The following is a 25,193-nucleotide window of genomic DNA, read 5'->3' on the forward strand; positions in this document are numbered from 1 at the left end:
TTTATATTGTGGCTTTGTTTGTGGCTTTACTCACAAAGAATACCTTAGTCTGCATCCCTTGGAACTTTTTCACTTTTTAAATTAATTATTTTTAAAAAATCTCCATGCCATTTGTTCCTCTTTTACACAGCTATTCTTTATTTCCCCCCACTGATGCTGCTTCCTTTTATCTTTCTCTAATTTTCCTTTCCTTGTCCTTATCATCTCCTCCCATTTCACCAAGGATTTCCCAACCAGGTCACCTGGGCAGCTTCCTCTACCATGTATCACATTAGGTTCTACCCTTTACTCTTTCTTTTTCTTTTATGCCTCATTATTCAGAGGACCCTAATGACACTTCATCTTCTTATGGAAATACATTGAGAATAATCCACTTTGGGGTGGACAGGACAGGCATAAAAATGACTTGGAAGTCAAAAAAGCTATTTAATCAGACTGGCTTTCATTGTACCATTGAGTTGAGAGTTTTTAAATTTTCAGAATTAAAAGAAAAGCCTCAGTTCCTATGATCGCAGAGGCATAGCAATCTGATTTCCTAAACTGGACATGTGAACAAACAAATTATTTTATGGGTGGGAATTAATTTATCTTAAAAAACATTGGAGAAAATGTTAATTCTACATAATTTGTAAAATCTTGGTTGTATGATCATCATAAGCATAAATGAAGTGCCAGTTGAGCATGGAGCCTTTATAAATCTCAGTCAATATGATATCCACATACATCTCTATTTCTGTGAATATCTATATTTTTATGTTGTTTTTGGTCATTTGCTAAGTCATGTCTGACTTTTTGTGAACCCATGGACTGCAGGCTCCTCTGTCTTTCATTATCTCCCGGAGTTTGCTCACATTCATGTCCACTGAGTCAGTGATTCTAACCACCTCATCCTCTGCTTCCCCCTTCTCCTTTTGCCTTCAGTCTTTCCCAGCATCAGGGTCTTTTCCAATGAGTCAGCTCTCCTTATCAGGTGACAAAGTATCGGAGCTTCAGCATCAGTCCTTCCAGTGAATGTTCCTTTAGGATTGACTGATTTGATCTCCTTGCAGTCCAAGGGACTCTCAAGAGTCTTCTCCAGCACCACAATTGGAAAGCATCGATTCTTTGGTGCTCAGCTTTCTTTATGGTCCAGCTCTCATATCTGTATATGACTACTGGAAAAACCATAGCTTTGACTATATAGACCTTTGTTAGCAAAGTGATATCTCTGCTTTTTAAGACAATGTCTATATTTGTCATAGCTTTTATTCCAAGGAGCAAGTGTCTTTTAATTTTATCACTGCAGTCACTGTCCACAGTGATTTTGGAGCTCAAGAAAATAAAATCTGTCACTGTTTCCACTTTTTCCCCTTCTATTTGCCATGAAGTGATGGGACTGGGTGCCACGATCTTAGTGTTGTTTTTTTTTCATGTTGAGTTTTAAGCTAGCTTTTTCACTCTCCTCTTCCACCCTCATCAAAAGGGTCAGGGGTAGGGAGGAGCAGAAGATAAAAGATATAAGTTAGGATGACAGCCCTATTGATCTCTGCTCCTGTGGCACAGGTAGGAAAAATGATGGGCTCAGAGGAGGGAACTATCCTGAGGACTCCAATTTTAGACCCCACTTGGTTCCTTAGGAGGATTGGCCAAACCATAAAGGGAGGAAAAAAGAGCAATGCAATGAAGGGAGAAACAAAGTAACAAGATTGTTATTGATGAGGAGTGATAGAGTTCCAGTTCAAACTGGAAAACCTAGAATTGCAGTAGATTCTTTCAGTATATTTAGCAATTTCTCTCAGTCACATCTTAGAGATATGAGAAGTGTTAGAGAAAGAAGATGAGGTTTAGCCAGAGCTAGGAATTGGGAAAGCAGATACAGAAGAGGATTGGAGAGGTTGAAAAATCTAGGGACCCGGGAGTATGGCTTTGAAATGGGTGAGCAAAGATCATAGCAAGGAAAACGCGAATGTGCAAATCTCTGGAAATAAGAGGCTGAACATTGTGTGATGGCAAATGAGTGTTTGTTTGGATGTGACAAGTGGACGAGGTGGGAATTTACCAGAGAGGGCAGATTTTAGATTGAGAACCTTGGAAATGGTTCCAAAGATGATTAAGTAGGGGGTATAACTATGCTGCATGTTGAATAAATGAAGCAGAAGTGAAGGGCATTACATTTGAGAAAGTTAAAGTGAAGCCAGATTCAGAGATGAGTCATTACTGAGGATGTTGAAGCTGCCAAAAAAGGGATTACGATTGAAAAGAAAATTGAGCCAATGCTGAAGTCATTGAGGAAAGGGGAAGTATGATGACATAGGAAGTGTAATAGGGCATGTGTCAACTAGGTCTTTGGCATAAAATTTCTTAAATAATGAATTGATATTGGTAAACTATGGCTGCCTTTTCCCAATATAATATATACTTAAATATTATAGAATTTGAAAATATATATAGCCAAAAATTTAACTCATCTGCATGCCCTCACTTTGAGAAAACTGCTGTTAATATATTTTTTTAATTTTCCATAATATATTGTAGCTTTTAAAATTTATGTTGCATACTGGAGTATAGTTGATTAACAATGTTAATTTCAGGTGTATAGCAAAGTGATTCAGTTGTACATACTCCTTGGAAGGAAAGTTATGACCAACCTAGAAAGCATATTGAAAAGCAGAGATATTACTTTGCCAACAAAGGTCCGTCTAGTCAAGGCTATGGTTTTTCCAATGGTCATGTATGGATGTGAGAGTTGGACTGTGAAGAAAGCTGAGCACTGAAGAATTGATGCTTTTGAACTGTGGTGTTAGAGAAGACTCTTGAAAGTCCCTTGGACTGCAAGGAGATCCAATCAGTCCATCCTAAAGGAGATCAATCCTGGGTGTTCATTGGAAGGACTGATGTCAACGCTGAAACTGCAATACTTTGGCCACCTCATGTGAAGAGTTGACTCATTGGAAAAGACCCTGATGCTGGGAGGGATTGGGGGCAGGAGGGGAAAGGGATTACAAGAGGATGAGATGACTGGATGGCATCATTGACTCCATGCACATGAGTTTGGGTGAACTCCGGGAGTTGGTGATGGACAGGGAGGCCTCGGTTCAGTTCAGTTCAGTCGCTCGGTCATGTCCGACTCTTTGCAACCCCATGAATCACAGCACACCAGGCCTCCCTGTCCATCACCAACTCCTGGAGTTCACTCAGACTCACATCCATCAAGTCAGTGATGCCATCCAGCCATCTCATCCTCTGTCGTCCCCTTCTCCTCCTGCCCCCCAATCCCTCCCAGCATCAGAGTCTTTTCCAATGAGTCAACTCTTCACATGAGGTGGCCAAAGTACTGGAGTTTCAGCTTCAGCATCATTCCTTCCAAAGAAATCCCAGGGCTGATCTCCTTTAGAATGGACTGGTTGGATCTCCTTGCAGTCCAAGGGACTCTCAAGAGTCTTGTCCAACACCACAGTTCAAAAGCATCAATTCTTTGGCGCTCAGCCTTCTTCACAGTCCAACTCTCACATCCATACATGACCACAGGAAAAACCATAGCCTTGACTAGGCAGACCTTTGTTAGCAAAGTAATGTCTCTGCTTTTGAATATGAGGCCTGGCATGCTGCAATTCATGGGGTCGCAAAGAGTTGTACACGACTGAGCAACTGAACCGAACTGAACTGATACATGTATCTATGCTTTTCAATTTCTTTTCACATTTAGCTTATTACAGAGTATTGAGCAGAATTCCCTGTGCTCTACAGTAGGACTTTGTTGGTTATCTATTTATATATATATAGCAGTATGTACATGTCAATTCCAAGCTAACCACCGCCACCCCCATCCCCCTGGTAACCAGAACTTTGTTTTCTAAGTCACTGAATCTGTTTGTGTTTTGTAAACAAGTTCATTTGTATCATTTTATTGTATTCCATATATTAGCAATATCATGTGATATTTGTCTTTGTCTGACTTACTTCATTTAGTATGATAATCTCTAGGCCCATCTATGTTGCTGCACATGGCATTATTTTTTTCCTTTTCATGACTAACATTCCATCTTATATATGTGCCACATCTTCCTTAATACTAGATTTTTAATGAAATATTCATGTTTGAGAATTAAGCTTTAACATTCAAAGAAGTACAAGTCTGCCTTTTTGTTGTCTTTTGACAATGAATAGCCTCCATCTCACAGTTACATTGGTCTGACAAATTGCATTCCATAGATTCTTAGAGACTTTCATTCAGATATTACTCTATTTCTGTGAAAAGTAGGCCATAGAATTTTCTCTGGCCTTGCCTAATTCATTTTTTCAACATATAAAACTGCTAGTTAGATCTCACCAATCCTGAAGACATCTTGGTGAACACAATAGAAAACATCTTTCTGTACTCAAAGAGTTTATATCCCTCTGAGACCAATAACAAGGTGGTTTCTGACATGTTTTGATAACTATGATAAGTAACTATGCAAGGTGATATGACTGAGGGTACCTGGGGATGGATGATGGTGGCCATGCTGTTAGATTATCAAGAAAGACCACTCAGAGGGAGATGAGCCTGATGGATGAGATAAAGTCAGCCAACCACAAAGAAGGAGAAAACAGGTGTTCATCAGAAGAGATGGCACCTACAAAGGCCTGGAGGTGTGAGATTGTAGTGTTGGAGGGATATGGAGGGACAGAAATGGCCAGTGTATGGAAGGCGTGAGAGGTAGGCTCTTGGCAAATCAAGAAGTATCTCATTGACCACTTGTGTATGTCATTCTATGAGAAACAGATGGTCACTGCAGGGTGGCCTGGAGAATCAAAAGATCACTGTGGACTGATGATCTTGCTTCCTTCTTCACTGAGAAAACTGAAGCAATTATAAGATAAACCCCACCCACTCCCCCAGCATTTGTACCCACATAGTCTCCTTTCCCTCCATAACCACAGATTATCTGTTCCTGCTCCGAGTATAAACCCTCCACTTTCGTTCTTGGCTGCAGTCTTTCACATATTCAAGGTCAAACCTCCAGCCCATTAAGAATTCTGCTGTCCCTGTTGGGCCATTTCTAGCAGCATACATCATTTTATCTTATTTTATTATTAAAAAAAAAAAATCTTCTTTGGCCTCTACTTACCTTCCGTCTATTGTTTCACCTCTCATTTTCCTTCACAGCAAAACATATTGAAAAAGTTGCTTATATTCCTATCTCTAATTCGTCTTCTCTCATCCTCTCATGAATCCATTTGAGTCAGGCTTAGACACTCATAACTTAACTTAAACTTTTATTGCACAGATATGAATGACTGCCATAGTGCTAATTCAACTTTTAGTTTTCCTCTTATTAGACTTATCATCTTTGAAAATTTGCCTCATTTGACTTCTAGGGCATCAAATCTTCATAGCTTACTGATTCCTCTTTCTCTGTCTCCATAGTTGGTTTTCTGCTTCTATTCCAGACAGCTTAAGATTGACATTTCAGTATTTGGGTCCTTAAACTTTTTCCCTTTTCTACCCACATTCACTCTATTTTTGCATTCTCATCCATTTTAAATGTCATCTATATGATGATGACGACTTCCAAAGTATATCTCAAGCCAGGATGTCTTGAAATTCCAAAATTTATTCAAATTGCCTAATTGACACCTCCACTTGGTTGTCTAATCAACATTTCAAACTTGCCAACATGAATCTTTTAATTTGAATTATAGTTGATTTATAATGCTGTGTAAGTTTCATGTGTTCAGCACAGTGATTCAGTTATAATATATATATATATATATGTACATGTATTATATATTTTTTCAGATTCTTTTCCCTTATAAGATATTACAAAATATTGAGTATAGATCCCTGTGCTATACAGTAGTACTTGTTGGCTATTTTAGATATAGTAGTATGTATATGTTAATCCCAAACTCCTACTTTATCCCTCCCACCTTTCCCCTTTGGTAACTATAAGTTTTTCTAGGTCTGCAAGTTTATTTCTGTTTTGTAAATAAGTTTGTTTATAGTTTTTTCTTAGATTCCATGTATGAGTAGTATCATATGACATTTGTCTTTCTCTCTGGCTTACATCAGTTAGTATGATAATTTCTAGATCCATCCCTGTTGCTGCAAATGGTATTAATTCATTCTTTTTTATGGCTGAGTAACACACACACACATCTCTTTCTCCTCCTGCCTTCAATCTTCCCCCTCCTGCCTTCAATCATCCCCAGCATCAGGGTCTTTTCCAGTGAGTCAGTTCTTTGCATCAGGTGGCCAAAGTATTGGAGTTTCAGCATCAGTCCTTCCAATGAATATTCAGGATTGATTTCCTTTAGGTTTGACTGGTTTGATCTCCTTGCTATCCAAAGGACTGTCAAGAGTCTTCTCCAACACCACAGTTCAAAAGCATCAATTCTTTGGCACTCAGTATTATGTTAGAGAATGTTCTAATTTCTTCTCTTACATGTAACTGTCCAGTTTTTCTACCACCACTTATTAGGGAGACTGTCTTTTCTCCATGGTATATTCTTGCCTCCTTCGTTGGCCAGCTCCAGTGGTCCCAAGTAGCTCCTGTGTAGCAGGCCCAGCCTCTGCAACCCTAGCTTTAATTCTAGCTCATACACACACACCCAGGTCCTTGGCCTAGCCATGTGCATGGCCAGTTCCCATAGACACAGCCTATAATTCAGCTCCTGAGGCTGTCTCCTATAGTTACAAGCCCAGGCTTGTGCTAACTCTAAGCCAGCCCTCATGTCCTCAGGTTCCAGGTCAACGCTCACAGTACCAGGTTCCTGGAACATCCAAGTACTGGACCGAACACTAAATATGCAGATGTGGGGCCCACCCAGTAGTCCATGTACCTGGACTGCTTATGCCCCCTGTACTCAGGATCCTTGTCAGTGCACATAGATACAGGTCCAAGGGCCATTACCATGGGCTCAAATGCCGGGCCTGTACCCGTAAAACTGGTTTCAAGACTTAACCAGTGGATAAAACCAGTCCAGGTAGTCACGGTAGTCAACTACTTCCTTGAATATACAGACACTATGATTCATAAGGATCATGATAATCAAGGAAATAAGACACCACTTAGGAAAACCAGAGTCTGTGAACTGTCTGACAAAGAGTTCAGGCTTATCCTATTAAGGAAACACACTGAACTGCAAGAAAACGAAGACAGACAACTAAATGAAGTTAGAAAAACAATGCATAAACAAAATGGGAAGCTCAACAAAGAAATAGAAATTGTTTAAAAGAACAAATAGACATCCTTGAGTCAAAGAACATAAGGACAATGAAAAAATTCAGGAAAGAGATACAAGAACAGACTCAACCAAGCAGAAGAATTTGTGAACTAGAAGACAGGTCATTTGAAATCATCTAGTCAGAGAAGCAAAACGAATGAAAGAGAGTGAAGAAAACTTACATGAATTATGAGATGCCATTCAAAGAACCAGTTTATATATCACAGAACCCCAGAAATGGAAGAGACAGAGAAAAGAGCAAAAAACTGATCAAAAGAAACTATAGCTGAGAACTTCCCAAATCTGGGGAGAGATTTGGACATTGAAATTCATGAAGATAATAAGTCACTCCAGGTACTCAAGCCAAGATGATCTTCTCCAAGACATATAATAAAGCTGTCTAAATTCGAAAAGTGATGTTCATAAAATCCATATCTGACCATGCAACTACTCTGTTCAAAACCCTCTCATAGCTTTCTAACTAGATTCTCTCAGATTAAAACTCAAAATCCATGTAGAGACATACAACACTCATACGGTCTCCCCCTTATTGATTTTCTGATGTCATCTCTTACTTCTTTCTGCTTCATTTGCTCTGCTCCAGCCTCCCTGGCCTTCTTGCCATGTTCATGGTAGTCACGTTCCTCCTTCCAAGTCTTTGCTTAGCTTGTTCTTCTCCTGAAATAGTTCTTTGCTTAGAATCCCCACACCTGTTACTCTTATTCTTTCCAGACATTTGCTCAAGATGTCATCTTGCTGCTGTGGCCTCCGCTGACTCATGCTTTTTTTCTTTTCCTTTCAGTTTTATTGACATATAATTGACATGCAATAATTGAGTTTAAGGTGTACAGCCTTATGACTTTACTCATATATATATCAAAATGATTATGACAGCAAACTTAGTTCACATCCCTGACTCTAGCCTTTAAAATCACTGCACACTCTTGCTTCTTTCCCTGTTCTATGTTTTCTGTGGCACTTTTCATACTTTATGTACAGATAGCCTTAAACCCTGGAGATGGCAATGGCACCCCACTCCAGTACTCTTGCCTGGAAAATCCCATGGACGGAGGAGCCTGGTGGGCTGCAGTCCATGTGGTTGCTAAGAGTTGGGCACGACTGAGCGACTTCACTTTCACTTTTCACTTTCATGCATTGGAGAAGGAAATGGCAACCCACTCCAGTATTTTTGCCTGGAGAATCCCAGGGACGGGGGAGCCTGGTGGGCTGCTGTCTATGGGGTCACACAGAGTCGAACACGACTGAAGCGACTTAGCAGCAGCAGCCTTAAACCCTAGTCAATGTTCAATTTAAAGCCATGCTAAACTCCTAAAATGCAACAACTTTCTCATCCATAAATTTCTAATTGCCTGAAATAGTCTAGAAGTAAATCCCAGCTATGAGTGGAGGACTTGATAAGAGTTGGCATCTTCTACTTCAGGACTGGGTCACGAGCCATACTGGCTTTCTCTAGCAACGTGACCCTATTTGCTCACCTCCTCATCCTAGTCTCCCTCAGTTCTGACCATCATATACATGGATGCTTCCCAACCTATGGAGGAGCATATTTTGTCAGAGTGGAATCCAGGCACAGAGAGTAATCCTGGAACTAATACAGAAAGATACTCCCATTTGAGGCAGGTATTCTGGGTGAGTTTAGGAGTTCTATGATCAAGGTCACCCTCAAAGCATGTAGACTGTAGTGTAAAGAAGAATGGGGCATTCTGTGATAAGAAGACACTTGATAAGGTGATACTATGATGATGCCTTCTGACCGTGCCAGCTCAGGATAATTAAGGACTACTTGGACATGCAAGTCTGTGCCAGCAAACACATACAAATATGTCTTGGGCTGCCATTGAATGCTACGACTTCTTAATCAATTGCAAAGTAGGTAACCAAATCCCTGCCTCAACAAGCTAGAATGTAAGAAAGCAAGAACTGCCCACCACAAAGCGTTCACTGGCAAAAGATCATCGTAGCATCCAGTGTGGTTTGCAGCTGACCAAGACACTTTGGTATGGCTAGGAGACATTCTCATTTAAATATTCCAAAGTCACTTGGAATCAGCCCCATGGAAAGCAGTTTCCTGCTGGGGTATGTTTTCAGAGAAAATAGTTGTATTCTCATGTTCAAATATAACAGCTTTTCCCTAGTAGTACTTAACCCACCAGGGATTCCCTCTTTCCTCTAGGTTCTGTTTCCTCCTTGGTTTTGCTCCTGCAACTGGCTTTTAAGTCAAATCCCCAGCTTCCTTTTCTCAGAAATGTAAGGAATTCAGACAGATGGAAGGGATGAAAGGCTGCAGTCACTAAGCTCTTGAGAATCAGAAGGAAAAGATGACAAAAACAGGGAAATGAGAGATATAATATGTTAGCATATTACACATTGCATTGGGTTGGCCAAAATGTTCATTCAGGGTTTTCCTTAAGATATTATGAAAAACCTAAATGAACCTTTTGACCAACCCAATAGTTGGGTTGGACCTACTAGTAGGACATGTTTTTTGGCATGAAGTTTTTCCACAGTAAATAATAGTTACTCTCTGGGTAGCCTCCAAGGCCATTATTATCATGATTTTTAACTTTATAAGGTTCATAGAATGTTTTTCCAAATGAAAGTACCTCAGTTCTTTCTGACTTGTGCACACATAGTGTAGCTGTTCCTGCCATTTCTCAGAGGTCTCTGGCAAGGCCATGCTGTTTTAACACCAAGTTCAAAGTATTCTTGTAACTCATCTTCTGATTCCACCCCCACCCCCTGCCCCATTGCCTGTATTGCCTCCAACCTCAACTTGGTACCATCAAGGACCTGTAAGATAAAGTTATGAAGCAAACAAGTTTAATCAAAAGCATTATACGTCTCTTCTTGGTAATCACCTTTTGTTCTAGAGTAACTATTTTTAGTGTAAAAAATTTTTTTTGCCTTTATTCTGATGACCTACATGTTTAACCAATTGATTATACTTTGCATGAAAATCAGTGTTCTCTTTCCAGTTTACTTTTGCTGTCAGTGCAATGCAAAATCTATTTCCCTGAATTAGGTTGCATTTCATTCATCTTTTATACATGAAATTGTAATGGTTCAAGGTTAATGATCTTTAAAGAAAATGTGTTGCGTACATTGTAACTACCTTATTTCAAAAATATTCCTGAAAATAACGATTATTTCTAGCAGTATGAAAATGTGACATGTTTAAATCTTGGTAAAGTTGACTGAACTTTGCTTAGATTCAGTCAACAAAATGATTATTGAATACCTTTCTAAATAAAGTGTTTGGGATATTTCAGAATTGAATTAGTAAATTACAGATTTGCTTCTTTTAATGCAAGTGAATATAGTTTCTTTTAGAGAGACAGATGGGCTTCCATGATAGCTCAGCTGGTAAAGAATCTACCTGCAATGCAGGAGACCCTGGTTCTATTCCTGGGTCAGGAAGATCTGTTGGAGAAGGGATAGGCTGTCCACTCCAGTATTCTTGGGCTTCCCTTGGGTTCAGCTGGTAAAGAATCCACCTGCAATGAGGGAGACCTGGGTTTGATCCCTGGGTTGGGAAGATCCCTTGGAAAAGGGAACGGCCACCAACTCCAGTATTCTGGCCTGGAGAACTCCATGGACTGTATAGTTCATGTGGTCACAAAGAGTCGGTCATGACTCAGCAACTTTCACTTTCAGAGAGCCAGATAGATATAAAGTACTAAAGAAGTTCAGAGGAGGGAGAGTGTTACTGGATAGAGTACTAGCCCAGTTCTCTTTATCATATTTCATACCTAGCTCTACTATATCTAGATCATGTCATTAGTTAATTGTTTCTTCATTTATCCAAACATATATTCAGACCTACAGTGTACAGGCAATGTACTAGATATTGAGGATGTAAAATGAATATAGCACCATTGCTTCCTTTATAGCATTCAGTCTAATGAATCAGATAGTCATGGAAATAAATCATTACGACACACTGTTGTGTTATGCCAAAAGTGTGTGCAAAACTCTGAGAGACAAAGGAGAGGATAATAGCTCCACCTTCTGCCAAGGGTCATAGTATAGTATGCTGGTGAAATCTTAAAAAAGAAATTGGCATTTGCACCAAGCCCGGACAATTTGAAGGTCAAATAACACACAGTTGGTCGGGTGGATAGAAGAAGAAAAAATTCAACAAAAGGAGTTACAAAAGCAAAGTCACTGTTATAAGCTATATATTTGCATTTCGAAAACCAGACCTGTTGTCTTCAAATATACTTTAAAAATAATTTAAGTGTCTCATTTATTTTTTAACAGAGCCCTTGAACTAACTCTAAACTCAGAAAATGATTTACCTGGTCACAGACAACCAAGAAAACAGTCAAATTGTTAAAAGGAAAAGTTAAACCGAGTTTGACTGACACTTGTCTATTTAAAAATAAGTATATTTAAAGGATAAAACAGCCTATATTTTATTGCTATTGATTTTTATGGCTATTGATGTTTATTTTAAGCTTTACTTTAATAGTTCTAAGATGTAAGAAAGTAGAGGATAAGTGAAAGCTCCTGAATAAAAAGTATGATAGTAAATAAATTCTTGTTCCCCCCACAGATTTAGCAGCATTTACACCCCACCAATTTCTGCTCAGTGCTTGCACACATGTGGGATGTACAAACAGCTCCCTGGTCATACTGTCCACCGCACAGCTGCCACCAGAACACGTGGATCCCCCAGTTCTGACTGTCCTGGATTCTAGAACTGTATACATTCAGTAAGTAGAAACACCGTCCCTATTACACACTGGTTCATGCAAGAATCCCAGTGAGTTCAATCAAGGGAAGCGTTTGTGACATAAAATTAATTTTATTGTGATTAAATGCACAGAAGTGATTAGTTCAGTGGTTCTGGGAATCTTTGATTATCACTTGCCAACTTAATTTCCATTTTGTCTTTATGCAATCAGGCTGAGCCACACATGTACATAGATTCTGTGCAAACTTCAAAAAGGAAAAAACTGACCACTTACATGACTGCCCTGGGCTTTTTTTTTATGTGAGGCATTATTTGCAATAATTTGGAATAGCATAATTTATTTTTTCTTTTTGATTATAAAATAGGACTGTCTTGCTCCCCTGAAGTTGAAGTCAGAGAGATGCTTTCATATACTGGCATGTTCAGATAATTTTTGGTAATACCGATTATTATCCATTTCTTAATATGTGAGGTACAAGGTATATTGCAGTACTTAACTGAAGCTTAAAAGACCTCTGTTCCCACTAGTTAGTACTTGTTTACATTAATCACTCTTCATCTTGGTTTTCTCACCAGTTAAAGAGTTTGAATTGAAGATACTATGATGCTCATTCAAGCTGACAAACACTGGGACTTCATATCCCATTGTTCCAAGTGTAAACTCCCCTGTTGGCTTTCATTGTGTCCCAAGCTGAGCCCACTTTATATACCTTAAAAATTTCCCTCTACTCTAAGTATTTCTCAATTTACCAATTTCTGTCTGTTCCACAACTTGTGCTACACATTTCCCCTGACACTTTGTAGCCCTCATCTGGAATACCCTCTAGTTTCCCTTCTGCCTACCAATTCCAATCCACCAAGGATATGATTTTATGTATCCAGGTAGTGGGTCGCTTCATTCCAGGAATCTTAATTGACTCCTTACTTGAGCCTTTCCAATCTCAACTTTTCTTCAGTAGTTGCATACTGAAACTCTGTGTTAGATTGTTGCATCTTTCAAGACAACTGCGACATGAAAATTATACAGTTATCTCTCCCTCTCATTTCTCAGAAGTTCTCAGACATTCTCCTTCTCCCAATTGTTGTTCCACCGTCTGGGTTCAAAATCAAGCACTCGCTCCTATATTTTTGTATTACTAGCTAATTAAGATGATAAATAACTAGAAAGCGGGCACTGTGTCTTATTTGTGTACCATTCAGAGTAGACATCTAATAACTACTTGGTATTTTTTAAGTGAATTACTGTTGAGCTCTCAGTGTGTTTCTTTACAATGGCATAAATCCAAGCTTGTATGTGTCTTTTAAAAATCCTGCACATTTCAGATTTGACTTGAATGTATGATGATTATAATGCTATATTTTTTTTTATTCCCAGGTGGAAACAACCAAGAAAAGTAAATGGAATTCTGGAGCGCTATATGTTATATATTTCAAATCACACACATGATTTTACAGTTTGGGATGTCATCTATAACAGCACAGAACTTTTTCAGGATCACACTCTGCAGTACCTTTTACCTGGTAATAAATATCTCATCAAACTGGCAGTAAGTTCGCTTTATTTTTATCACTTTGTCTGTCCTCATCACTCTCCTTGCGGCTTCTCTTTAGTCTCATCTTCTCTCCATCTCTCACTTTAAAAAAAAACAAAAGTCTCTTGTATTGCTATTTGCACTGAAAACTTGCTTCACGTGCAAAGTGAAAATATTGCTGATCTAATACCTACGTATTTATATTTTGTTATGCAAAATGATAGAATAACCATCTGAAACAGGAGATTTTTCCAAATCTAATTTGGGATTATCAGAAATTATTTCTTTTTTATTATTTGTAGAATGTCATAATTGTTGAGGGCTTTTCAGAAAATGCTTGGATTACTAGGGCTATTTCCTAATGGGGCTTGTATTCATTCAAAAAGCAATGCATGGTATGAACATGTAGGTCTTATATTTTTAAATTAAGATTTAAATGACCCTCAAATATTCTTGATTGTTATTATATTCTGGTTTATATTACATTTCTATCTCAAAATAACAGTCACTTAATAAAACCCTAGAATCAACATAGTTTAGACAGGCAATAGCATTTTTTTAATGCAAAATAGTACTTTTACACAAAGATCTTTTAAAAGACCTTGATATTACTGTGGAATTTATACTCAGTAGTTTCCTTTGTTTTTTTGATGAAATATAATCTTTTTTAAGTTTAATAGCATATCTGAAAATAACTGAATATAAACATGAGATTGTCCCTATTTGTTTTAAACACACTCTTCATTTTATAGCAATACCTATATAAGGATATTTGCTTTGATAAATGCCATAGAAAATATTCTGCTCTTGATTATGAATAAATTTACATTTATGTAGACACTGTGTATGCATTCATTTTACTTAACATGCTCTTGAATGCTCTAAATATTATACCACGAGAAAATAAACTACATTCAACTGTTGCTAACTGTCTGACCTGACACCACAAAACAAGGGCAATCAGACAATGTTAAAAATTCTTTTCAGAACTGTCTCCATGCGCCTAGGTGTTCAGCACACAGATAGGTTTCTGAATCAGCAATTTAATTTCTTAGCTTTTTCGCCCAAGATATAAGAAGTATATTAACTTGATTTTCAAAAGCTAATACAGAAATCCACATCACTTCAAAACAGTGGTGATATCAAAATAAGAAAAGCCCCTGTTGCTTAGAAACAACCAAAATTAAACAGAAATTGTGTTACTCTTGGCTTTTATTAGAAGGAGGCCAAAAGTATGAAACACAGACAATTTTTAGGATATTTTGCACAGTAAATGAACCCACCTGAATCTCCTATGTTTTGTAAGTCTGTAATACCTTGAAAAATAAATACAATTAGATTGGGAGTCCACTTTCTTGAATATTAATTCAGATTTGCCACTAACTGAATGACCTGAAAAATTCACTTAATTGCACTGAGTCTTATGTTCTTCAAGCCTAAAATTAGGACTTTGAATTAAGTGATTTTTAATGTATCTTTGAGCCCTAAAATTCTATGATGCTACAAAGTTGACCCCAAATAATATTCTGTGAAGTCAAAGGAGACCTGTCAGCCACTGAATAATGTCGATGCAAGATGTCATAAAGATGCAAGAGTCTTTGCCCTAAGTCTTGTTAGGAAAGTAAATTTGCTCATATTATTTTTGATTTCACTGTGTTTTTAGGGCAGAATATACACTGACGTATTTTCAGAAAGTATTCAACTAAAAGGTTTTTTACTTTAATTCTGTTAACAGGTAAATTAAATGAACCAGAACATTTTAGGTTCATCTTGGTTAATTGAGGAACTTGTGTATATTTCACGCTTTCAACAGGATAACTGGCTTTCAAGGTCATTAGATTAATAGATGGAGATCAGGTTCTCAGCCAAGTGGAGCTGCCTTTGTAGATAATCTTAGCATATCGACTGAGGACTAGGAAACAAAACATACAGATACAAAGCATTTAGGCAGGCATTAGAGAAAAATACATGCGGGCTCCATATGATTTACTCCAGACTGGAGCAGGTATGTTACTTCATGTGGTTTCCTGTAGTTTTCCGTGTTGTTGTTCAGTCGCTAAGTTGCGTCTGAGTCTTTGCGACTCCATGGACCGCAGCACGCCAGGCTTCCCTGTCCTCCACTATCTCCTGGAGTTTGCTCAAGCTCGTATCCACTGAGTCGGTGATACTATCCAACCACTTCAACCTCTGTCACCCACTTCTGCCCTCATCCCTTTCCCAAGGTCTTTTCCAATGAGTTTCGCATCAGGTGGTCAAAGTATTGGAGCTTCAGCTTCGGCATCAGTCCTTCCAATGAATATTCAGAATTGAATTCCTTTAGGATTGAAAGTGAAAGTCACTCAGTCCTGTCTGATTGGTGTCTAACTCTTTGTGACCCCATGGACTATACAGTCCATGGAATTCTCCAGGCCAGAATACTAGAGTGGGTAGCCTTTCCCTTCTCCTGGGGATCTTCCCAACCCAGAGATCAAACCTAGGTCTCCCACATTGTGGGGGGGATTCTTTACCAGCTGATCCACAAGGAAAGCACTAGAATACTGGAGTGGGTAGCCTATTCCTTCTCCAGTGAATCTTCCTGACCCATGAATAGAACCAGGGTCTCCTGCATTGTAGGTGGATTCTTTACCAACCGAGCTATCAGGGAAGCCCTTCCTTTAAGATTGACTGGTTTTATCTCCTTGCTGTGCAAGGGACTCTCGAGTCTTCTCCAGCACCATATTTTGAAAGCATCAATTCTTTGGCATTTAGCCTTCTTTATGGTCCAACTCTCACATCTGTATATGACTTTTCCAAAGGTTTGGAAAAACCATAGCTTTGACTATATGGTCATTTTTCAGAAAAGTTAGGTCACGATTTAATATGTTCTCTAGGTTTGCCATAGCTTTCCTTCCAAGGAGCAAGCATCTTTTAATTTCATGGCTACAGTCACCACCCACAGTGATTTTGGAGCCCAGGAAAATAAAATCTGTCACTGTTTCCACTTTCCCCCACTTTGATTTGCCATGAAATGATGGGACAGGATGCCATGAGCTTAGGCTTTTTAATGTTATATTATAAAATCCAAAGGGGTAGAGACTGCATATTTCAAAATTCTGCCTGCAGAATTAAGCATAGTATCTGGAAACGAAGTTCATGAATGATTCTTGAATGAATGAATGAACACTGAGAATATTTATTTCACAGAGAATCTGAGACCTGATATGAATCAAGTAACTTGCTGTAAAATGTGAGTTAGGGACTGCATGTTTCCAAATATATGCTCTTTGTCCTAGAAAAAATAGTATAATATTTTGCTGCATTTAACAAATGGTATTGCAAAGTGTCATAATTCCTAATAAAGATAGTAAGCCAGCAATTAAATAAGGAGGCTATTAAGACAGGCAGGTATCAAGGTATATATGGTTTGATAATAGTCATATTACTGCTAGACATTTGCCTCTTGATTAAGTTTGTGTTCAATATATTTCCTGGACAGATTCTTAGAGATGATAAGCTTTAAATTTTCAAAAGATCATTTCTAGATAACATGGCCTTTTTCTTTTCCTTCATATGTTAAAATATGCTACACTCTTAACATCATCAGACCCTACTTACCTGAAAACAAACTGTTGTAAAAGAAAATGCTAGTTTTGGATGTTCTTAATATTCATAATTTCAAAAATAATTGATACACTTTTATTAGTTATGCATTTTATTGTACCAAAATTGAATCTCCTATTGGGACTGGATAGTCTTCATTGCAGGGTAGTAATATGACTTTTCAATTTTAAACAACATGGTTGTAACTGATAAAAGTGATAGGAGATGGGTGAAACACCTTATTTTAATATCTCAGAGGCTTTCAAAGACCTTGCCGATTCATAAAGACATCTTTGATCAAGTCCAAAATTTTGTTTAGTTGTTCCAAGCCAAAATTTTAATCAGCATTCAATTGCATTGAATGTTATGCTGATAGGCCAAATAAGATACTGATTGGTTCATTTTCATTTAGATAATATCAGTTAGATTAGACCAACAAAAGTCAACTTTAAGAATATTTATTTCTCTATGAAGGAACTAAGATACCCTACTTAACCTGGCCCTCAAAATGCATGCAAAAGGGATGTGGAGAAATAAAAGAACAAAATAAAATATTTTTCAGGTAATTCTGTTGTTTTAGCAGCCTCTTTGAAAATTCAAGTTCGTTTACAAGAAAAATTCTCTCCAAATTCCTTGAATCCTTAAGAGGCTCTTTTATCAAGTTGCTAGTTTATGGGTCTTTGATGACACAGCCCAACAAACAGTCCTTCCAAACCAGAGGACGTCCTCATTTATTCCAGAATTTTCTATCCCATAAAGTTCTCAAAACAAAGTAAGTTTTAATTCATAATTCTGTTTTAAATATCTCTCTCTCTCTCTATATATATATATATATACAATGAAATGAAACATAGAACATACAGAATTTCTTTGGGAGAGTTGACAGGGGGAAATTCTCAGGCCACGAATAAGAGAAATTATAGTGACAAATAGACTATCAGAAATAAATCCCAGTGTGGGTTGAGTTTCAGAATAACATGCTGCAACATTTTTCCCCTCCTAAGGAAAAAAAAAAAAGAAAATCTAGGATCCAAGTGGATGGATTTATCTCTTTCTATGCACTGAAAAGGATGTTCCTTTGATGATTTTCCTTCAATAACTGTCTCACAATGCCTCTTTTTCTGCTATGTTTTCTGGTCAACTTTTAGCACACTGGAAATATTTTGTCTTAATTTTTCTGTTTTAATGTTCAGGTAGTTTCTTCTTGGGCAAACAGTGACATGTCCTAGAGTTTTAAATCACAAGCTCAATTGACTTCTCTTTATTTGCAAAGATTCTGTTCTTAGGAAGAGTATGGTTTACTTCTTACATAGGTATGCACATCCCACAGCTGAGCATTAGAAGAAACCACAGAGGTTAATTAGGTCCCCAATCTTAATGCAGTTTCATGCCCAGGCCACAGTTTAGCTCCTCTGAAACTTGCTTATGCTGAGAAATTATACTCAAGACATGGGTTCCTGTTGTCTTCTTACAATAAGTGAAATTGATCTCCATGTCTACTGACCATTTACTGTCACTAACACTTTTAGTGAAGAATTTGAAACTATTTGCAGCACTTTATGGAGAAGGCAATGGCAACCCACTCCAGTACTCTTGCCTGGAAAATCCCATGGATGGAGGAGCCTGGTAAGCTGCAGTCCATGGGGTCACGAAGAGTCGGACACTTACTGAGCGACTTTACTTTCACTTTTCACTTTCATGTATTAGAGAAGGAAATGGCAACCCACTCCAGTGTTCTTGCCTGGAGAATCCCAGGGACCAGGGAGCCTGGTGGGCTGCTGTCTATGGGGTCGCACAGAGTTGGACACGACTGAAGCGACTTAGCAGCAGCAGCAGCAGCACTTTTAAGTAGTATATTTCAATATAAGAAAATACCTTCAAAAATCAATCAGCTTTCTCTTGTCTTTAGGAAAAAATACCAACTGCTTTAAGTATCAAAATTTTATCCCTTCAATATCTAAGTGAATAGCAAGCTCCAAGCCCAGTGTTTCATTTTTTAATATTAGTCATAGCTACCTGCAATGAAAATGAATAACTACCTACTTTATACTTTGTCTTAGGATTTTGCTTCATTTTCTTACTGCTCTTGATAAAATTTCATGCTTTTTGAAAGATATTTATGTTTGTTTTTGTAATTACAGTTGTGACTTTAAAGGTACTGGAAAAAACTTTAGTTTTCAAATAGCTGTTATGTAAAGACATAATGGCTAAATTTACTAGCAGATAGAGGCTGGAAAAACTCTGTGTTCTGGAGAAAGGCTTATCCAATAAGTTATGTAGGGATGATATTTTAATATATAGACTAATATACTGAATCATTTATTTGGAATTATTGACAGTTTACAATGAAAATGCACACAGAAGTTTCTGAATATCTTAACATCCATTATTCCATTTCTAGCATTACTGTACCTCCTTCATTAGGGAATTGAGGGGTTCTGTGATCAGTTTAAGTTTTTTAGCCATGTGATGAAGCTCAGTTCTCTGACACATCAGTTAATGACTTCACCCTTTAAGCCACTAAATGGTCATTCAACAACTGCTTCATTGCAAATTTATGAGAAATACTGTTTTATTTGCTTTCACATTGTGTCGTACTTTAAACGTATTGTTCACACTACTGGGGCTTCCCCTGAGTGTTCTTTGGAAGGACTGATGCTAAAGCTGAAACTCCAGTACTTTGCCCACCTCATGCGAAGAGTTGACTCACTGGAAGACTGATGCTGGGAGGGATTGGGGGCAGGAGGAGAAGGGGACGACAGAGGATGAGATGGCTGGATGGCATCACTGACTTGATGGACGTGAGTCTGAGTGAAATCTGGGAGTTGGTGATGGACAGGGAGGCCTGGCATGCTGCAATTCATGGGGTCGCAAAGAGTCGGACATGACTGAGCAACTGAACTGAACTGAGCTGAAGCAGCAACTAGTGGTAAAGAATCTGCCTACCAATGCAGGAGATATAAGAGACGTGGGTTAAATCCCTGGGTCAGGAAGATCCCCTGGAGGAAGAAATGGCAACCCACTCCAGTATTCTTGACAGGAGAATCTTGACAGGACAGAGGAGCCTGGCAGGCTGCAGCCCATGGGGTTGCAAAGAGTTGAACACAACCGAGCATCTGAGCACTTCACATATTTTCTGTGTATCCTTTCTTTTTCGGGGGGGTGGAGAGAGTAGAAATCATGTGTTTTATCTTGAAGTAGCATTCATTCTCTAGTATTTTTTCATGGGTATGTATTTGTTTGAGTCATTCTAGGAAGTTTTCTGAGGATAATTTCATCATGACTATTCACTTGGTCAATATATGCCCCATCTCTAGATTCTAACTTGGAATATAAGTCATACATTCTTACACTCTGGGTTATTACTTAGTTTTTGGAGGTAGCTATCTCATGTCCTAAAAAGCAAATTAATTAAATGTTACACCTCAGCATTGAAACAAATTTATTTGGGGGTAGGGGACAGAGAGCATTATTTCCAAGGGTCTGAAACTCTTACAATGAACTCTGTCTCTTCAATGCCCATCTCAACTCCGGGGCCCCAGAGTGATATGTGCTTTTTTCTCCTCTCTGTCCAGGCTTGCACGGGGGGCGGGTGCACAGTGAGTAAGGCCAGCCAGGCCCTGACTGAGGAGAGGACCCCCGAAGGCGTGCCAGCTCCCAGAGTGAACCCAGACTCCTCTCACTCCTTTAACATCTCCTGGACTGAGCCTGAGCATCCGAATGGTAAGTGAACTCTTTTAGCCTCAAGTTAAAAAGATGATTAGCAAAGGTAAATTAATATTCTAAATGGCAGCTTATATGTGGTGCTTAATTTTTAATGATCATTTTAGCACATAAAATACCTGAGATAGTATCATTGTCTGTAGTTGGAAGATTGTGGTTTTTAGGCTTACACGCAGGTTTTGGTGGCTCAAAAGTGCTCCCTTTTGATAGTTCTTATGTACTGCATCTTATGGTTTCCTATGTTCCAGGAGAGGTGAAGAGAACAAACCAGGATTCCCAAAGAACGCCCTTGTGAGAGTGACATTATATTTTCAATGACTTTCTGTTTTTGACAGTCATTACTTCTTTCTTGGAGAAGTAGGGAGATAGAAAGTTCATGCACATATTGTATTTCAAAATGCTCTTGCTTTAATAAGTTTATCTTAAAAGAGACCACTTGGAACTCTGTATTTTTAATATGTTATTTATAAATATTTCAGCATGAGGTTTCTGAACAATGCATACATTAAGTATATATACATTTATTCTTGTTTGACTTGAAATGGATTGTATATATTTCTAAGTGATATATATCTGCCTTTGCATAGTTTAGAGAATTAGATCAGCCAGTTAAAGTGTGCTAAAATAAAATCTTATTTAAAGAATTTGTAATAACTTGGGATAGAAATTGCTTTATTAATTTGTTGGAAATGTCTTTAATTTACAGCCAGCATAGTGTCATTTTTCCACACTGGTCAAGCTTACATAACGTCAAATTTTGCTCCTCTTTAAGACAAATATCAAAAAGACTTTTAATATCATAGAAACTGTTTTAAGTAACTCATTACTGAAAATTTAAATGGCTTCTTTTAGCATATCCAGAAAGAAAGAAAAAGAATTACAATTGTATTAGTTTGTCTTATGTTTACTATGATATTAATTATTCCAGTCATCTCATTTTAATTAAACTTTTGGCAAATGCACGAGACATATTTGAGGTAATGGAGAGCTCTAATAATTAGAGTGAGTGATTATCTCTACTCTTGAAGTTATCCCTGTACTATTACAAATTTCCTAATGAAAAAAAAATGAGTATCTGTTTGATACTTAAACAGTTAATCTTATCATGCTGTGTGCCCCAAAATTCCAGTCCATAGATGGCAATGAAGATGTTAATGATATACCCCAACTGGATTGCTCTTAAATGCTATTGTATGATTTGTATAGTATTAATAGACACTTCCTTTCATCCTAATCTGTGGTTGCAACTATCATTGAACCTAGAATCCTAGGTTGACTAGAAAATACTTTCTACATTTCAAAGAATTTTTGTGTATTATGTTTTATATATTTACAAGCAACTTTATAATATATTCATTGAACAATAAGAATTTGTGAGATTTAGAAGAATGCTGCTAACATGTTTGCTCATTCTAAGGTCTTTTGTTTAATCACATCAGAGTTTTCAGAGCTTTTATTGTGGGGTAATGGTTAGATATTTTTTAGTAACAGTTTTCACTAAAAAAAAATTTATTCCCTCCACTGCTTATCTCCCCACTCTCCTCAAATTTTCCAGTGTTTTATTCCAATTGTCCATTGTCTAGAGAAAGATAATCTGATGGTTAGAGGACATCTTGTCACTTCATCAGTTTTCAAAGCTCCTACATGTCCCCCTAAACCCCCAAAGAATAAAATCCAGATCCTTTAGTCAGACATTCAGATCACCCCCAACTTGCAGCTCAACCTGCATTGGTGCAGCCTTGAAGCATGCTTTCCACTTTAGCTGCCTGGGATACTTACAGCTTGGTGTAGGGTTGAAACGCTTTAGTATGGTGTCAAATAGGCCTAGATTCAGATGTTATCTCTGATGAAAAATAACTGGGTAACTTTAGAAAATTTACTAAATTCATGAAGCCCAGTTTCCTTGGATTATAAAATTGGAGTTAACAATCCCAGCCATCTCTCCATCTTTATCTGGAGAAATCTAACTCAGTCCTTGGGGCTAAATATAGGCCTCCTATTTTATGAAATCACTCCACCCTTTCTTGAATGTAAATCAAGCTTCCCATCTTCACTTGACCATATAACCTCTTCCCTTGCCTTCATCATGACACACACCTCATTCAGCCTTGGATCGAATTTATCTGAGTACATGTCCAACACACATACTGGATGATGTGTGTGCTGTGTGCTCACTCAGTCGTGTCTGACTCTTTCCAACCCATATGGACTGTAGCCTGCCAGGCTCCTCTCTCCATGGGACAAGAAGGAGGGGCTGCCATTTTCTACTCCAGGGGATCCTCATGACCCAGGGATCAAACCCACATCTCTTGTTTCCTGCATTGCAGGTAGACTTTTTACTGCTGAACCATCAGGGAAGCCCTAAGAGATGATGATACGGATGACAAATCATTTATTTCTTTTTACCTTCATGAAGCCTAGCACAATGGAGTACTTTCTGTTGGGACTTAATAATACTTATTTCATTTAGTTGCTTCTTGTGAAAATTTCATTTAATCAGTGGCATACATACTGTAGAGTCTTGACTCTCTGATGATGCCAACAGAGAGGGTAGAAGTAGTTACAGGTCAGTTCCTGAAATGTATTTGTTTGAAACGTATGTGTTCCCCAAATATACTTTTTTTAGCCGTGCGGAGTCTGGGACTAGGGTTGGTCTTTATAGAATTTGGATTTTGCATTTGAATTAAGAATTTAAAATTTTTTTCTTCTCAAGCATGCCTTCCCTGGTAGCTTAGATGGTAAAGTGTCTGCCCACAATGCAGGAGACCGGGGTTCAATCCCAGGGTTGGGAAGATCCCCTGGAGAAGGAAATGGCAACCCACTCCAGTATTCTTGCTTGGAAAATCCCATGGATGGAGGAGCCTGGTAGGCTATAGTCCATGGGGTCGCAGAGAGTCGGACATGACTGAGCAACTTCACAAGCATGCCTAGTGCAAACATAATGGAACTAGGTCCATATTAAAATATAGCTGCATTATGGTTGCTTTCTCATTTCTGACTATGCTGCAGAAGAGTAATACAATTGGAAAATAGGTTTCAAACTTATGTTACTAAAGATACCTTTTCAAATGATTTTATCAAACCTGTCAGATTATTAGAACCATCTGGGGGACACTGACTGGAGGAGTGGATTCTAGTGGTCCAACCAAAGATGTGAATAATCATAAATACCCCATTGACGTGTTATCTTCAAAATGCTGGATTAGTGCTGGGGACTTCCCTGGTTGTCCGGCGGTTAAATCGCCATGATTCCACTGCAGGAAACATGGATTCGATTCCTGGTTAGGGAACTAGGGCTGGTCCCACATGCCTATGGCACAGTCAAAATAAAAGTTGAGGTATATCCAGGTTTATATACACATTTAGACTGTCATACTGTGTAACAGGTACTGATTATCTGATTTTGCACATGCTAGGCTCCAAAATCCTGACTTTATTGGTCAGTCATATACCTAAAGAGATTATTTTATTAGGACTTTATAAACATGAGAAACAAATGTTGAGAAACAGTAAACTGACTTTCTGTAATAAGAAATATTTCTAAATGCATACCTATATATGACAAAATATATATATTTTGAGGGCTGGGAAAGACTGAGGGCAGGAGAAGGGGGCAACAGAGGATGAGATGGTTGGATGGCATCACCAACTCAGTGGACATGAATTGAGTCAGAGAGATAGTGAAGGACAGGGAAACCTGGCATGCTGCAGTCTAAAGGGTCACAAAGAGTTGGATATGACTGAGCAACTGAAACACAATAATGACAAAATATGAAAAGTTTAAAGGTGTTATATAAATATCCAGTTTTTACCCATTAAGCAATTGGTAACCTTTAGCCAGCATGGCTTAGAAAACAGACTCTCTGCTTTATAACTGATTCTGATTTAAACAATCAGCTCCTACTCATTAAAGCCTGGGGAAAATCCTTTCCTGGGGCTTAGGAGAATGGCCTCTTGTTTTATTTGGTTGCATTCTCTTCTTTTCTCCGCAGCCGTGTCCCGCTCCACAGCTTGTGCTGGGAAGTGTGCTCTTTGCTTCAGGACATGCTCCATAGTCTGAGAGAACTCTTCTTGTTCTGGCATCTTTTGTTCAGTGCTATCCCAGCTGCTCTTGTGTCAGAATAATGCCTGACACATAATCAGTGCTCCGTTAAAAATATGTTGATTATCACTGTTGAAAAAAAAAACACAGAAAATAACAAGTGCGGACAAGGACAAAGAGAAATCAGAAACCTTGTTCATTATTGGTGGGAATGCAGATTGATGCAGCTGTTATGTGAACCAGTATGGAAAAATCTTCAAAATATTAAGAATAGAATTATTATATGATATAGCAATCCCACTTCTGAGTATTTAGCCAAAAGAATTGAAAACAGGATCTTGAAGAGATATTTGTGCGCCCATGTTCTTTGCAGAGTTATTCACAATAGTCAAGAGATGGAGGAAACCCAATG

General features: G+C 38.2%; 1 protein-coding gene across 1 annotated transcript in view; it reads left to right on the forward strand.

The window, feature by feature from the left end:
- The window catches only part of USH2A (usherin), a 928,983-nt gene that overhangs the window by 477,354 nt on the left and 426,436 nt on the right, over positions 1-25,193 (forward strand). The window contains exons 32-34 of the mRNA XM_014481290.2: positions 11,765-11,924; positions 13,281-13,452; positions 20,592-20,739. Coding sequence (XP_014336776.2) covers positions 11,765-11,924; positions 13,281-13,452; positions 20,592-20,739 — 480 coding nt within the window. The remainder of the gene's footprint in view (positions 1-11,764; positions 11,925-13,280; positions 13,453-20,591; positions 20,740-25,193) is intronic.

Source organism: Bos mutus, chromosome 16 (assembly GCF_027580195.1).
Source record: "Bos mutus isolate GX-2022 chromosome 16, NWIPB_WYAK_1.1, whole genome shotgun sequence".
NCBI lineage: Eukaryota > Metazoa > Chordata > Mammalia > Artiodactyla > Bovidae > Bos > Bos mutus.